Source organism: Ornithodoros turicata, chromosome 1 (assembly GCF_037126465.1).
Source record: "Ornithodoros turicata isolate Travis chromosome 1, ASM3712646v1, whole genome shotgun sequence".
NCBI lineage: Eukaryota > Metazoa > Arthropoda > Arachnida > Ixodida > Argasidae > Ornithodoros > Ornithodoros turicata.
This window is the reverse complement of record NC_088201.1, coordinates 38,744,627-38,761,786: the sequence shown is the minus strand read 5'-3', so window position 1 is coordinate 38,761,786 and position 17,160 is coordinate 38,744,627. Positions and strand designations below refer to the sequence as shown.

General features: G+C 47.8%; 1 protein-coding gene across 1 annotated transcript in view; it reads right to left on the bottom strand.

Annotated features, from left to right (window-relative positions):
* LOC135378033 (hemicentin-2-like) overlaps nt 1-17,160 on the bottom strand; it is a 470,485-nt gene that overhangs the window by 191,961 nt on the left and 261,364 nt on the right. Inside the window, exons 9-10 of the mRNA XM_064610861.1 lie at nt 2,585-2,805; nt 1,279-1,447 (exon numbers count right to left, since the gene is read on the bottom strand). Of these exons, the coding sequence (XP_064466931.1) occupies nt 1,279-1,447; nt 2,585-2,805 (390 nt within the window). The remainder of the gene's footprint in view (nt 1-1,278; nt 1,448-2,584; nt 2,806-17,160) is intronic.

Below are 17,160 nucleotides of genomic sequence, written 5' to 3'. Positions count from 1 at the left end.
ACTGCAAAAGGGCAGCCCATCGATCATACGCAATGAGTGGATTTTGGTGTTCAGAATGCAAGGCACTGCTCTGAGGAAGGAAAAGCGCTCCGGTAGCAACGTGCTACAGCCGTCAGCGACATCTAGGATTTGGCGACGCTATGGCTGTTTTGTCGATCAGTTTGTGACGACAGGGAACGACGCCTTCAGGGTAGCATACTCAATCACTTATGTCTGCGTGGACTGCAAAGTGTTCGTTTAATACGACGTGCATTCTCCTAATAGGGAGTGAAACCCCACAACGCGTGTGTTTGTCTGTCTGTCTAACCGTCTGTCCGTGGCGGTGCCCTGTAAAGCGTGCTTTCACTGCATTGCAGGCATAAAGTACCCAGGAAAAGCAACCAAGCAGTATGTCTCTCTCCATCGCCCCGACTCTCCTTGCGAGAAGATGGAATGTCGCTGCGCTCTTGGAATGGAATTGATGATAGCGAAGAGGGCCCTGCGGGTTTGCTTAGGTGCACATCTCGGTAAGACAGTGACGCTTTGCAATTTATAGTGAAAAATGCTGTTGCGGGCAAGATTGCAGCAACTGCATGATGTGGCTGAGGTCTGTCGTACAGTGCATGACTTCCTTTAACATACACGGTCCTATTCTCTCCGTCATAATTCACCGTGAAATTCACATCTGCCAAACAATTCACCATTTGAATCGCGCAGAGGGAAGTTACCAAGGGTGTGAACAAGTGAACAAATTTCTTTCCATCCACACTGGCTGTGCCTTTCACGATCGAATTCATTTCATTTCATTCATACAGTCCGACAAAATTCATTTTACATATGCCGGTTTAGATAGAATGACCACGAGGCCCTCTACAAATATTTTATCAACAGATACCTCGAAATATTGTGTGAAGCCCCTATCGCAGTTTCGCATTAGTTGCACGACAAATATGACTAAATACGTAACCGGACGAACCGGACGACCGGACAAAATATGACTAAATATGCAACTTGTTATGGAAGTCTGCAATCGGCAACAGCGCTGTCAACCGTTTCCCATGGGGTGCACTTCAAGAGTTCGCTTTGAAAAATAGTTGAGCAAGAAAGGTTCGTCTTCTACATGCCATTCATGATCCAAAGTAACAGGAAATGTATCTGCAGTTCTGAACTGTGGTAGTTTTACAATCTATTACCTTACAGACCCAGATTTTTACCCATTGTCTCCCGTCAGGGGCTTACACCTCCAAAAACGTCACTGGCACTAATCGTCGTGGTACGGAACCCGAAAAATATTATTACCTTTGTCTAGAAGGGCTTCGGCTGGAGGCAGCGTGCAGGCAGAGAGCACAACAGGCCGGCTTCGGCCTTTATTGTTAGTTGCGTAGACCCGAACCTCATATTCGGTGCCCGGCGATAGAGTCCAAATGCGGAACCAGGGCTCTTCGCCACTCAAGTTGCGCAGAAGCACCTGTCGCAAGAAATGTCAAAACCACTAATGATGCACTCCTCCAAAACATCGACTATAATTCAAAACTTGGGTAAATAACCATTCCTTCTTCTAACGAAACTTCTAAACGAAATAGTAGTGTTCTACATTTCTGCTAACTTCCGCTCAAGTTCCACGAACTCAGCTCGATGCATATATACATGTATTATTTCCGGAAGTCCTTACAGCTTGCAGTGGTCACGACATGAGGCTGTTACGGAAAGTAAGTGTTCTTCGCCGTTATCTTATTTTTCAGCAGTGCCATCAATCATACTTTTGGGGAATTGAGAGGCAGGAGTTTAGAAAACACGCGAGGCCAAAGCGGTTCGCTCAGCTGTCATCTATTTTACATGTGGTTTGAAATCCCTCCTTCAAAACGTTGATATAGCTTATGTTTTCCTATACAGGGTGTTGTTTTATTCGTTACAGATTTTTTTTTACAAAAAAAAATTTATGAAAGCAGCATAGATGCCGTTTTTGCAGGTAGGTTATACGGTCAGGCGGACGCTCTCTCGAAGAGAGTATGTGACTGCTGGATGACTAATTACCTAAAATTAATTAATTAACTTTTTCATTTGGGGCTTTCAGGCAAAAGTGAGACAGCAGAATAGGAGGACAATCCTCATTGAAAGACATTGTATATTAAAAAAAAAAGCTAAAACGAGCACGCGCGTTGATATGCCAATGAGCCGAAACCGCGCACATAATGAGGACAGGGCTCATTCCACGTCAGAGGGTCACGTGCTTTGGAGTTATGGAGATGATTGGAGTAGGTGCTTATCTGCTGGCCAGATAAGCCACCGACGGCGAAGGTCATACCCTCCCTGCGGGTCTGGTGCACACGGTTTCGTTTGGTTTTGGCTCACTTGCATAGCAAACTTCATGATAAATAAAAAAGTATAATGGCTTTAAACGAGGATTGTGTTCTGCTGTCTCATTTTTGCGCGAATGCCCCTAATTGAAGAATTCGTAAATTTTTAGGTAATTAATCTAGTAGTTTATACTCCCTTCGAGAGGATGTCAAGAAGGCACTTATGCTGCTCTTATGCTTTTTTTTTTTTTTTGTAAAAAGTCTAACAAATAAAAAAAGAAGACCCTGTACATTACATATTATATTACCTGTTGCTGAGGTGTGCTTATTCCATGCTGCACGTCGGCGACATCAGGCGGGCCGTACAGCTCGAGAACATAAACCACAGCTCCGTGCCCTTTTGCTGGTCGAGGAACTGCTGTCATGGAGCCAGTGGCGACTCGAAGCCCGCTCTCACTTCGACATTCCACTGAGAAACCCTTTTCCGTCAGGTTGCTGACGCTGCAGTTTTCTAGGGACTCTGGAGGACCTGAAAACAGCGAAAATAAGGGTTTCGCTTTGCTGCCACGCAACTCTTTGTAAGCTGTGACTGATTTAGTGTTTTTACTTTTCTACTCTCTGTGAATACATAGAAGTCACTGGAGGTAACAAGATTGGAAGGTATTTTTCTTCTCTGCCATTTTTCCCGGCTACGACTGTCAAAAGTCAAATTCAGTTATGCGACTTTCGTGTGCCTGCCGGATAATTTGCCACGATCTAACAGTGATTGAAACTGTATTCTTTTCAGGATGTCTGATTTCGAAGTGGAAAATTTGATCGTGCCATTGGAAATCATGAAGAAGGCATCAGGAAGGGTAAACAACAGAATGTTCTGGTTGTGAAAATTCAGCAACTGCTATAGGAAGTTTCGGATTTCATATTCTCCCTGTGACTTCGTAAAATACACGTATTTTCCATTAAAAATCCATATGCTGTAAACATCTATTTGTCATAAAATGTCAAAAATAAAACGCCTACGCAATAAAGGGACTCGACACAAAAACTGTTCTGCCACCTAACTGTGCAGTTTTAGCGAACACCTAGTCCTACCATGACAGGTTTTGAACCTCGAATCGGAGAACTCAAAACGAGTACTCGGTGGTGGTGGCAATGGTGTGAACAGCTTGCCGTTTGTTGGCCTCATAGTTATGGGCAGCGTCACGAGTATGATGATGGGGTGAGATTAGACGAAGCTAGCATGCGATTAAGATCATCCAATGGTCCTCCAATTCCATGTCTAAGCTAGTCGAAGCTAGAAGAGGTCCAAAAAAAATGGTTAGCAGCTAGTCCCGTTTCACTAAGCAAGTGTTTTAGATTCTGGGGGCCCTCCCGGGGAACGTGCCTCTGGGGTGCACAATATCCCTCAGGGATACCGTTCTTCCAGTCTGCGATGTGTTTTTGCCGCGCGCCGTTATACGCGCATTTTTCCCTTAATCAGTGATCCCGGGGTGACGATAGTGCTTTCAGCTTGCGTCATTCCCGGAGCCGATTTGTTGTAGCTGGGAGTTGGTAAACGCTGACCAGGTTCGCGTTTCTTCCAGAATAGTAGCGAATGCGTTGTTTCTCTAGATCCATGAAAGGGTTAAAAATTGGGCAGTTCGGTGATTCATACTCTAAAATAGCTAAAAACCCTCAGTGCCGGGACACTAACAAAGACAGCAAAACACGCAACACAGTGTTGTGTGGTGTGTAGACTTTGTTAGCGTCCGGTTGCTGCTTGTTTTTTTTTTTTTTTGGGGGGGGATTTTAAACCATGAAAAGCCTCTTACATTTTTAAAAAATAAAATTAGTTTGCTGTAGAATTGAGAGGAAATTTTCGCTGTTGCTATTCCAAAGGGAACGAGGAACATCGCGTTTTTGTTTTTTTTTTTAATGCGCGGGGACAAAGTTAGAAAGACAAGAGAAAGAAGGTTGTGACGCAACCTGATGGGTGTCAACCACAGCTGTTTGCTTGCATTTCGTTTTCTCTTCTTGGATGGATTATTGTAAACTTCTCTTGACGTAGTAGGCGGTGTGGAAACGCGATGTTTTCTTTTCGTTACATAGCTTGAGCGCTTGAGAACGCGGATTCTCCTTACTTCATCTTCTTCTCTTTTTTTTTTTTTTTTCGCGATCTGGATCCACCATAACGCAAGTGGATGAAGTTTGAATGGGGGATATGAAGCATGCGGTACTAATTTCTGGAAGACCACGATGTGTTGATTTGTCGAATGACCGAGTTCGGGTCTACTAAACCACCAAGGTTAAACGCCGTATCTCATTGCAATGGCGGACACTGAGAACTGTGTCAGATCTGCGTCGGTGGCTATCACTCCGGTAGAGATCAAGTATTTGGAACAAACTGTGTCTTAAGGAAAGTCTACCTTGTTGATGGTAGAGAACATGTGTTTGAACGGGTGCGCATGCATGACGTAGCAATGTGGATGAGGTATTTCAGCAGGTTTTCATGTTGTCCGTACAGTAGTTGGAAGTCAGCGGTTTTGTTGTCTGTGTCTCTCTGCTATGATGTGTACTGGAGCTGTTTCATCTACAGGATCTATGAAACAACTACCCCAGTCCTCCGTCCTAGTTGTAGAAAATATTTTGCAATCGAATGCTCTGAACTACATAGCTTTAAAGCCAGTAGTTTTAGTAAAGACCTCACCAGTTTTTTGTCTCTTTCTCCGTCAGACACCTTAGAATAAGTATAGAACAAGAAAACACACGAACTCTCTGGCTTTCCTGACTGAAATCTATTTGTCATCCTCCATGTCGCGTCAGAAGGGCACAGTAGACGCGCAGAAAATAGGCAGCCATACTTATGCCCAATTAAAAGAATTGCCTGACGAATCGCCTCAAGACAGGAAGAACTCGTCGATACCAGCCGGTTCATTTGATAGTGTCTCCAGATTTTTTTTTTCTACTCTTTCAGCGTGCCTAATTTTGAGAGGCTTGTGCTGCGGTGAAGAAGAACAAGCAAATGTTGATGAACTTCGTTAACGACAGGGGAGAGTGGGAGGCGGTTTTTGACAGAAGCAACGGAGGAGGGGAGGGAGGAAACACCTCCTCCAATGCGCACCAGAGTAAGAAATCACGCGAAAAAATTCGCAGCCCACAACAACCAGCCACGTTTCTTGAGTTCGGCTCTTATTCTGTTTTCACAACAGGTCGATGTGGATAACAAGCTGAGAAGCAAGCAGCAACAGTGATGCACTGTGTTGGAACGCGCACCACGTACTGGATAACAACGGCGCCTCTAATAGGACGCAATCTCTGGACGGCAACCAATCTGGATGAGTGCAAGTATAAAGTACAATTTGTAGAACGGCAGTGGAGTTAGTGTTCTATGAACTAAAGTGCGGATATCCAAGCATTAAGACAAATCATCCTATACGGGCAGCCATCACTATCTTACGATGCTTGTATCTATCATTGCCTGAAAGGTCTTTATCCACACCAGTGCTGTAAGAACATGCATAACGTTAAAAATGTTACGACAGACCACATTGGATGATGATTAATCCTTTATGCGAAGGCATATACAGGAAGTATGAGGTAGACGGGTAAAAGATGGTTACTAATTGCAGCAGTGAGATATATTGTAGTTGGCTTCAGCGTTTCGCAAGAACAGGTAAAAGTGTCGCAGACAGAGCGATCATATAGCGTTAGGCCTAGGAACTATGTAAATTTCCAGCTGGTGACAAAACACATGTATGATAGAGCAGGTGCTCTTGAGGGACCACGCAGTTTATGACACACACGGATGACTTCTAGCTCACAGAAGTGGCAGTGAAAAGAGAGAAAATTAAATACAGGACCTACAAAACTCACAGAAACGTTTGTAAACGTGAGTTGCTGTCTGCGCATGCCTTACAAACTGAAACCATGTCGACAGAACTCTGCTCACCGAGCAGTATACCCGTATGGGTTGCCCGTTCATGGCGGATTCTTGCTATGCCAGTAACAACTGCTATTAAATCGTTTTATATGAAAGCGCTTCTGTAACCACCCGCAAAGTACACTACGCCTTTCTATTCTTTAACACCGAACGTCGAATAGCTACAAGGCCGTCCAAGAGGAGTCGAAATGATTTTCGAAATAATTTTTGCCCCATAGGCAGCGTGACAGACGTTCATTAGAGAGGCCAGGTAAATCGTTCTGAGGAGCCATTTTTCCCTTTCTCAATATATTCCCCGTACTTGCATCTTCACGTGGCAACCTGTTCTGTTTACAGAAAGTTAATCAGGTCACCAAGATCGACTACCACCTCCGCCACAATCAATCAATCGCTTTTGAGCCGCTTGCAACTTAGCCTGTCATAAGGTGCAAACGCGGCGGTGTAATGTGTGTGCTGTCGCCATGACTATAGCCAACAGAGGGGGTAATCGGCTCGCCGTTGTTGGCCACACAGAAGTGGGCACCGTCACGACTATAGCAAAAAAGAAAGAAAGAAAAAAGATGGAGTTGCATGGTTTCAGTACGCATCTCCACGCTTGGAGATGCGTGGAGGGTGCAAGAGTCCGTCGGGGAGTGCAAAGGGCTAGGGGGGTCGTTGGGCAAGACCCGCCTGCTGCAGAAAGAGAACAAGGTTCCTTGCTTAGCTGAACGTTCGGCATAAGAACCTTCGGGGTAGAGGATCTCCGCTTGCGTGCCAGAGCTGAAGTGATGGAGGTGGGCTTCGCGCGCAGAATGGTATGCTCGGCATTCTCGCAGGATGTGCTTGATTGTTTCAGGTTCTTGACGGTGGCCGCAGCCGGCGTCACCCCTAGAGCCGCTCTTGAATAGTTGGGAGTTAGCGAACGCAGATCCAGTGCGTAGCCTAAGGAGCATGGTCTGCATGCTTCGAGGGAGGCCTTCCTGGGAAGAAGGGTGCGATGATCGCGCATGATGTCCGGTATCTCCGGGTAGCGCAGCTCAACAAGCAGCTGAACGGCTATTTGCCTCTCGGTGTCGTCCGGAGTTGGTAAACAAGGGCTGCAGCTGAGGACGCTAGCTGATCCGCCCTTTCGTTGCCGCCGATACCGACGTGGGACGAAATCCATTGGAAGACGATATCTCCTCTCCGGTTAGTATATGCTGAGCGCGCGATCTTCTGACGCTTCGCGCTAAGATATTGATACGGGCAGCACAGCGTGGCGATGGCAATGATTTAATGGACAGAATGCGAATGCGCGTGACATGAGCCGCGCGACATGAGTCACCGTTGTCGTCGTCACAATACCCCCCCCCCCCCCCCCCGAAGCCGTGGCCTCCTGGGCACGATGGTCGTTCATGGCTGGCATGGTCGTTCACGGCCATGGCTTGCCATGCTCGCCTTGCCATGCTGCTGTCCTGGACGCCGGTCATCTACGGGGCTGGGGATCGTCTGGTCAGGTCCGTCGTCGCGTCGTCTGGTCTGTCGCGTCATCTGGGCGGGCTGGGGTGTCGACGACCACCACAGCAGCGTTGGGGCCAGAGGCGGAGCAATAGCACACGAAGGAGTCACCGGTCACATCCTGTAGGTGTTCTTGTAGAGACTGTTTGAGGGGGGCAGGGAGCCCGCACCTCCACCAAATTATACGGGCAGCACAGCGTGGCGATGGCAATGACTTAATGGACAGAATGGTAATGCGCGCGACATGAGTCACCGTTGTCGTCGTCACAATATGGTCACACAAGGGGTTCAGCACGTTCCATAGGACGCTTCTCGAGTCTGTGAATAGGACTGCCCTCGCGAATTCTCACACCTGGACCGCAGCATCAGCGTGTAGAAGAGCCAGGAGTTCAGCAGTCGTAGAGGATACCAGGTAACGCGATGTTTTCCCTTGCCAGGCCACGTTCACTGATGGGATGTAGAACGCGCAAGTAGCACTTCTGGTACGGCTATCAACAGAGCCATCTGTGAACACTAGAGTATGCGAGTGGTAGACATCGCATATAATGTCTTCAGCCGCCATTCTATCGTCCTGGGGGCTACACTATCTCTTTTTACGCATGCCTGGAATGTAGAGCGTTGTAGCAGGTACAAACTCCCGCCATGATGCCGAAACTGAGCCAGCAGGATCTTGAGGCGAGCTCTCACTGTGGGTCAGGGAGCTAGTAGCGTATACGCTTACCAAGTGGCCGAGGGGCGTGTGTGACCTTCTTACGACGGCATAGAAAAGGGAGTGCTTGCTTCCGGATGTGGCCAAGTTGTCTAAGTACCGGAGCCCCCTGAGCTCGGAATAGATGCTGGCGGGATTTTCCTTGGCTTCCAGGTAAGTTTGTGTAATTCCAGAGAAGCTAGGTACTCCAAGCGCTGTTCTGATTCCTGCCCAATGGAGACGCTCAAGAGCCTGCTATTGTGTAGGTTCCAGATCTGCGTACGGTGACACGTACATGATACGCACGAGAATGAGGGCTCTGTGTAAGCGTGAGCAGCGAACGTGAACTGCAGCCCCATGACCACTGATCCACTGATAAATTGCCACTGATCCTTCGGAGTAAATTAAGCGTTTTCTTGCCTGTGCAAACCGTTTGGTTCACTAGCTTACACCAGCGTAAAGCATTGCCAACGGTGACGCCAAGATAACGACAAGCCTCACATCTTGGGATGGGGGGTGTTGTTGATGGAGAGATTAGGGAAAACCTTGCTCAGATACTTTGCGCGGGGAATGAACCGAAATTAGGCCGTTCAGGGCAATTTCGGCGGCGGTATCACGAAGCCAACAGAACTCCACCGCATAACACGCTCCTAGCCAATCATAATCAAGAATGACATCGCTCTCTCCTCTGATATGCTGAAAACGGGAGGCGTACGCCTTTCTGTGACATTCAGTTAACTTTAATTGTCACAAAAAGACGTACGCCCCGCGCTTTCCATAAATCAGGAGAGATAAACGTATAGTGCAATGGTTGGCCTTCAGCGTGTTATGAGGTGAAGTTCAAAATGTATTACTACATATGCAAAAAAGAAAAAGAAAAAAGAAAGCAGGAAGAATCATCTTTCTCGCGTTCCCAAGATCTGCCATTTAATCACCTTTTTTTAAATATTATCTCTTGTTTCATTGGTGGCTATCATGTGCAATGACCATGCTACTTCCCAGAAGGCGACTGAACTGAATTAGGACTGAGAGGCACAAATGTTTTACGTTGTTTAGTTTCCTACCTACCCAATCCACAGAAATAAAGTGTCGCGTTGCGCTTCCTCATCATTTACGACTATTGTCTTTTTGAAAAGCGTGTGGTATGGAAGAAGGCGGCACCGTTTCCCCTAAATGCTGTGTCTCCGTTGGCTTGTCTCTTTTTGCCTTGAAAGCGTGCGGTCTTCCTGGTTCTCATACTGTTAACAGCGCTGAAAACGACGAACACACACGAAGCACAACAACGAGCGCCTTGTTCGTATACGGAGACCTTCCTGGTTCTAACCCTACACAGAGATTAGCACATGAATATTATATACCGGCTAGATGAATAACACTTTACACCAGTACTCCTAATGCTCCGCGAGCGCATAAATCCAAATTACCCTGCATGTTTCATTCAATAGTCATGAGCGGGCAGCCATATTTCGTAACTAGCATGTCTACATACACCAATTGAAACAAAATTAGTGGGTATGCGGTACGTGCTTCTTTATTCGTTTGTTCACTCTGTCACCACCAAAATATGAAACGTGGATGGACAGATTAAATTTACCAAGTGTTAGACAATCACTTTGCTTTACCTGGCAGTTTGCACTTCACTGTACTTACTTTTGCTTGCGACACGGTTGACTGGAATCGCCTGTCAGTAGTTCTGCAGCCCATATTCCGTTGGTTGCCCTCAAAAATGTTGTTGCAATATTGTATTTAGAGGAAGCCCATGTGCTGCATGTGTTTATTACTCAAAATAAATGATCTTACAACACCTGGAGACTTGAGATGGGATAAACCATAGGGTGCTGATTTTAGACAACCGTGTCGCAAGCAGTACATTTGTAGTGTCACACTTTGTACTGCACTTAAAATAATAATGATGTCTGCGTGGTGTTTAGTACATTACTTCAAGCACGGGTTTCTCCCGCTGGATCGCTTACGATACGCAGACAATCACCGCGTTCTTTCGGCTTTCACCATCGAAAGATTTTTGGGTGCTGTCCAGTCGATCACCTCACACATCCGTACAAGTGGACATGCAGGTCACGTGTACTTTTAACGTTGCAGGTACCGCTCGCGGATAAGTCATATCATTGTTTCATGTCGTATGCCACACCAGTGATTCCACACATGAGAGGTCACAAGTTTCAATGCTTCTTTTCTTTACGTTAAGAACTCGTTTTTGGAATGCAAAACAGAATGCTGTTATAAGATCCCTCTGTCATGTGGGAGGTCGGATATTGGCCACCGTGCTAGGTGTATCGACACCCCTTTACGGGAACGTAGACAAAGTCAAGACAAGGGGGTATAGGCACCTCAGCAGATCATATACACAGCTGCGAATGCGATGCAGAGTTAAATCGCGCTAAGAAAAGCGCCAACCTCAAAGGGAAAAGAGAAAGAGAGATGTACAGTGCTGGACAAAAGTTTACGTAACACGGTCCGGCGTATTCCTTCCTCAGGGTGACACGCTACCAGCGAATGGTACCATACGGACGTGCAAACGGGTGACTGGGTTACCTAGGCACATGTCTTTAAGTCCGTACACTCCCATTCGCTGCTAGGGTGTCAATGTGAGGAAGGAATGCGCCGGAGCGTGTTCCGTAAACTTTTTTCCAGCACTGTAGGAGGCATTTCTGATATCCGAGGGAGGGGAAAGATGTGTAAGCTGTGCATGTGTAGCGGCTATACAAAGCAAAGCATGGGCTTATCTAGGTTTGTACAAAAAGGCATGCCAACAAGCCAGCGTTGAAAGTTCGCTCTTTATGTGTGTTTCATCCCTACCTTTTAGGGCTTTCATCGGTATGAGAAGATGTTTGCATTATGTACCACACTCAAGCACTTCCCCTCAAATGTGAAGATGAGAGAACTCGAATGTCTTAGATGTGTTAACGAAGGATGCCATACTACTTCATGCAGGAAAAATAAAGGAATCACGGGACCTATAGGGCCTCTTGCCACAACAGAAACCAGGAAGTGGTCAAATTCTACTGGATCACGAAGAGATGTGTAAATTTGCGAATACGCGCACTTTGGCCCGAAGAAAAAAAAAAAAAAAGCACGGCCCCAATCCACCGCGTGATTCAGAAGAGGCCCCCAGCACCTAACTGTTTATGTATGCCAACACGACGCACACCCTCGAAAGAGGAGCAGTCGACAAATAAAGATACTCCCGAGCAGTCGTGCGTTTTTGATCTAGAGAAGCGAGAGAAAATTGTCTACACTCAGAAGTGGGATACGACGGATTCTTGAGATTTGAGTTTGTGACGGGATTTGGCAACGCTGTATAATGCTTCGAAAGCGGGTCGCACCGAAGACGTCAGTACCGTCAAGCACATCCGTCGAGAAAAAGAAGAGTGCCGTGCCAGCGCTCAGCACCGATTCTGACATCACCCTGTCCATCACTGCGGATGACTGGGTCGACTAGAGTCAGGACATGGGTGGTCACGAGGACCAGTCACCCGACCAGTTGAGGCAAAGGTTCGACCAACGGCGACAACCGCAACACGGGATTGACCAACTGAATGGACAATCAGGCATCACTGAGAATGCTGCTGCGGTGCGTCCTGCGGGGGGGGGGGGGGGGGCTATATATATATATAGGTACTCATGGAACGATGCGACAGCACCAGAGGACACGTGTTTCGCCGTGCTTGCGGCTCGTCAGCCCTGGGTAGCTGCGCATCGTTCGGGATTGGCAAACCAGGGGTCACTCAGCGAGCGATATACACCTGGGAGGGTGACTGAGCACTCCTCAATGCCACAGTGCGAGCCAGTGAGTGAACTGTGAGTGAACTGTGGCATTGAGGAGTGCTCAGTCACCCTCCCAGGTGTATATCGCTCGCTGAGTGACCCCTGGTTTGCCAATCCCGAACGATGCGCAGCTACCCAGGGCTGACGAGCCGCAAACACGGCGAAACACGTGTCCTCTGGTGCTGTCGCATCGTTCCATGAGTATCTGTTTCTCTACGTGCAGCCATAGAAGCCATCTTAATCTGTAAGTTTGAATTTCAAACACGTCTAGCATCATTTACTTATTTTTTTAATGGCTTTTCCCCCTCTTTATATATATATATATATATATAGCTGGGCTATTTTTCCTTTGTATATATATATATATATATATACATAAATATAAAGGAGGGCCTCCTGCTTCGCGTTCATTGAGACTCAAGAAGCATTTGCCAACACAGGTGGGACCTCTTCTTCCTCAAATGTCACTGAAGTTACTCTGCTGCGTATGATGGACACTTTCGCCCAATTGTTACAACGCTCTCCTACACAGACACCGTCCGACGGGGTATCTCTAGCGATGTATGTTCACCCCGACCAATCTAGTGCCGTTCAAGATTTCTGCGGTACGGACGATGTTATTGGAGCAAAGGCATGGTTAACAGAATTCCAACAAACTGCGGGATCTGCGGCATGGAGCGAAGAGCAGAAGCTGAATGTGGCGGTTGAAAATGAAGGGCACTGCGGTAACCTGGTTAGGATCAAATAGATGCACAACGTGGGATGCGTTTGAGACTGCGTTTGAATCTGCATTTGTGCACACCGAGAGTCAATCGGATCGTTGGCGCCGAATGTCGCAACGAGTGCAAAACCGGATTGCGAGGACACACTAAAATATGTCCGTGGGTAAGAGCGACTTTGCGTTAAGTTGAAGCTGAGTGTGAGTGACGAAATTAATGAGATAATTCGAACCCTCCACTCGGCAAAAATGAGTTACTCCTTGCTAGACAAGAAATATGGAACTGTCGTTGATCTGCTTCGCGACATCAGAGGGTATGAAGCTTTCCGAAAGTCACGAGAAAGTCAGTTTCCAGCGAGCCCATCTCGCCGTATAAGTGCGCCAGCGAAAACGACTGCGTCTGCTAGGACTATGATGCAAACGTCGTCGAACGACGCTGCAGAGAAGAACAAGCAAAAAGGGTAACGATCAGTCCAAGACTAAGTGCTACAATTGTCTAGGATATGGGCATTGTGCAAGCGCTTGTCCCGAACCTAAGAGACCACAACGAGGACCTGCACTTCCTAGACAGCCCCCAAGACAGTTGTACGGGAAACGGAGAGCGCGATGTGCAAAATGATCTACAAGAACGTCATAGTGTCCGGCTGAGAAGTCATCGCACTCTTAGATACCGGACTGACATCAGTCTCGTGAAGCTTAGTTTTGCCCCCAAGTCGAACAAGGAGCGATTGCTCAACCAGGCCATACGTGGTGCGGGTAGAAGCCAGACTTCTCTCGGTGAGATCATCGCGGATCTTTGCGTCGATGACATAGACATTCCAGAAGTTCGCTTTTTTATCGTTGAGGCCAGCTGCTTACCTGTCCCTGATGTGAGTGTGGGGACAGACGTAATCGACTCCCCAAACCTAGTGCTAATCCGAAACGGGGTAGCCTCGCTCCTAATCAACAAGACACAGTCCTCAGAATTCGAGGAAGTTTTGGAAGACTTGTCCATACGTAGAAGAATCATCTGTGCTCAAGAATCAGTTGAGATACCACCCCTGACGGTGGAGTTCGTGCCAGCTATATCGACTGGGCGTACGGAAGAACAGCTGGTACCTGTGACAAACCACGGGCACTCAAGGCTAGCCCTAGAGGCGGGATAGGTACTTTTGCGCGAACCAGAAGTGGAAGAAGTATCTCCCCATGCTGATGTGTGCATCGTCAACGAAGGTGCTCAAAAAGAACCCATCTAAGCAAAAGACGTTAACGTGGGGGGGGGGGGGGGGGGGGTATATGTTTATTCACACAAAAGAAGATGTCAGCCAGGCAAGTGGCGGCTTGATACTCCTTTTAAAAAAAGAAAGAAAAACAAAACAGGTGCGGGAGAAGCCGCGATGGCAACGATGTGCTGCGGGCGGTGAGGCTTGCCGCCTGTGCTTCAGAGGGTGGTCATCATTTCGGTGGCCTTGAGATACTCGAAGAGTGCATTGGCAACATCCCGTTGCCCAGGGCGCGGGACAGGCCCGAGGAGTGTAGCGAGCGAAAGGGGGTGGTGGCCTAAGGCTTGGAGGCGTCGGGCGAGGGCGGCACATGGGACCATACTTTAATTCTGGCGAGAAGGAAGAACTTTGCAACATTCTTAATCAGTACCGAGATTGCTTTGCTTTGAACATGCAAGAGCTTGGGTGTACCACTGTCGCGGAGATGATCATAACGGAGATACACGGAAGTACGCTTGTTTCCCGTCCCCTCTACTGTGCCTCCCATCATGAGCGAGCAATTATACGCGGTATTGTTGACGAATTGAAGGCATGTGGCCTTATGCGTGAGAGTAAGTCCGAGTTCTGTGGCCCAGTGTTGCTTGTGAAGAAAAAGAATGGAGACTACCGAATGGTCATTGATTATCGCCGTTTGAATAAATAGACAGTGAAAGATCTATTTCCACTCCCCGTTATAGATGACATTTTGGACCCCCTTTCCGGGCACACCATGTTCACTGTGCTCGACATAGCAAACGGGTATTTCCAGATTCTTTTGGCAGAGGAATCGCGGGGAAAGGCAGCATTCACCACATCAGTTGAGCATTTCGAACCAACGCGCATTGTTTTCGGTCTGGCCAACGGACCACCAGTGCACCAGAGAATGATTGCACAAGCACTTGGACCACTGATCTGGACCACTCAGTCTTGCTACTTGGGCGATATTATTGTGGCCGCGCGCGACTGGACTGAGATGCTTCAAAAGCTAGAGAAGGTTCTTGAAGCCATAAGAAAGACAAACTTGACGTTGCGCCAGCAAAAGTGCGTTTTTGCGGCTGATCGCATAGAGTATCTGGGATTTGTGCTGGCACCAGAAGGGACACGTCCTGTTACAAACACGTTAGCTGCAATTTCAAAGTTCAAGACGCCAGAGACAGCCTTGGAGGTGAGGCGATTCCTTGGACAGACGGGATTCTTCAGAAAATTCATACCGCGTTATGCAAGCATGCGGCTCCGCTACACAGACTTCAGAGCTCTGGTAGCGACTTTGAGGAGACAGCGACAGCTAACGTGGCTTTCGAGAAGTTCCGAGAACTCTTGGTGTAAAAGCCGGTACGTCTTACGGCTGTACGACCCAGCAGCTGAAACAGAATTGCACACAGACGCCAGCCAACAAGGCCTTGCGGGTCTCCTTCTACAAAGGGATACGGAAGGCAAATGGCATCTCGTGTACTGCGTCAGCCGGCGCACCAACGTAGCAGGGGAGAAATACTACTCGTCTGGAACTCTTGGCTTTTGTGTGGTCCGTAGGGAGACTGCGCCCGTTCCTCCTTGGAATTGATTTTACAATCGTAACAGACTGTACCGCTGTAGCCCACATGAGAGAAACAACATCCATCAGACCTCACGTAGCACAATGGTTAGACTAACTGATCGAGTACAGCTACACATTTAAACACAGACCTGGAGAACGGATAGCACAAGTAGACGCCTTGAGTCGTGCGCCTCTAGATGAACATGATGACGTGCGAACCGCGAATGTGACGCCGTGAGCTATGCACAAGGAAGGTGTACTACACGGTCCCTGTCGAAGACAAGATAACCATGATACAGGCGCAAGATGAGGAACTTCGAATGACAATGGAAGCTTTGAGTAAGCCCAAACAGCAGAGAAGCCCGTTAGAGAACTCTAGGATATAGGGATATAAGCTTTCAAAGGGCATTCTGTACAGAGTACAGGAGGACGGAAACCGTAAAAGGGCCGTGTTCGTCGTCCCTCGGTCGATGAGAAAGCTAATTTTTATTCAGCATCATGACCTCGCGGGTCACTTCGCCGTAGACAAAACTGTGGAGCACATTCGCCGTACTTACTGGTTCCCTCAGATGCAAAGTTACACAAAGCGTTACATCAAGGACTGCATCTAATGTCTTGTCCACAAGCAGCCGGGAGGGAAACAGCAGGGGAAGTTGCATCCTATGCCTCCAGGAACGCGCCCATTCGAGGTTGTGCACATGTACTACCTGGGACCATTTGTAAGGAGTAGTCGCCGAAACACAGTGCTCCTCGTGTTGGTTGACAACCACACAGAGTTCGTGCAGATACGTGCGTACCCGAGCACCGAAATAAAGTTTGTTTTGCGGTTCATGAACGAGTTCATCAACCGCCACGGGCAACCCAAGACGGTGATAATGGACAGAGGCACTTGCTTCACGTCCAGAAGCTTTGAGAACTATTGCGAATCTCGCGGCGTCAAGCATTGTCTTACGTCCACGCAACACTCACAAGCAAACGGACAGGTTGAGAGAATTCACCGCGTTCTAATTCCGGCAATCGCGACATCAATGAAGAATGTCACTCACCGAGACTGGGATGCGCATCTTGACGAAGTCGAACGAAACATCAATGCTGCGACAAGCCGAGCAACGGGCAAATCACCATTCGAACTGTTGTATGGATACGCCCCTGTGTTTCATTCCGGAAGCCTAAACACCGTTGTGCCGATCCCGCAGTACGTGCCGCCAGCTGAACTAAGAGAAGAGGCCATCGAAGCCGTGAAGGCGCAGAAGGAAAAGAATAAGGAGATGTACGACAAACCTCGCACCACTGCACCGAGCTATGAGGTCGGTGACGTAGTAATCAAGCGACTCCCAACACACACACTGGACAACCGACGAAACACGACCGAAATACCGCGGACCATTCATTGTTATAGAAGTCCTTACAGCGGACACCTACCGTGTAACCAATCTTCGTGTGCCGGCAAACTCAAGACGTCCGGCTTACACTACGACTGCTTATGCAAGTCAAATGGAAATTGTTTAAGCTTACTAAGGAGGAC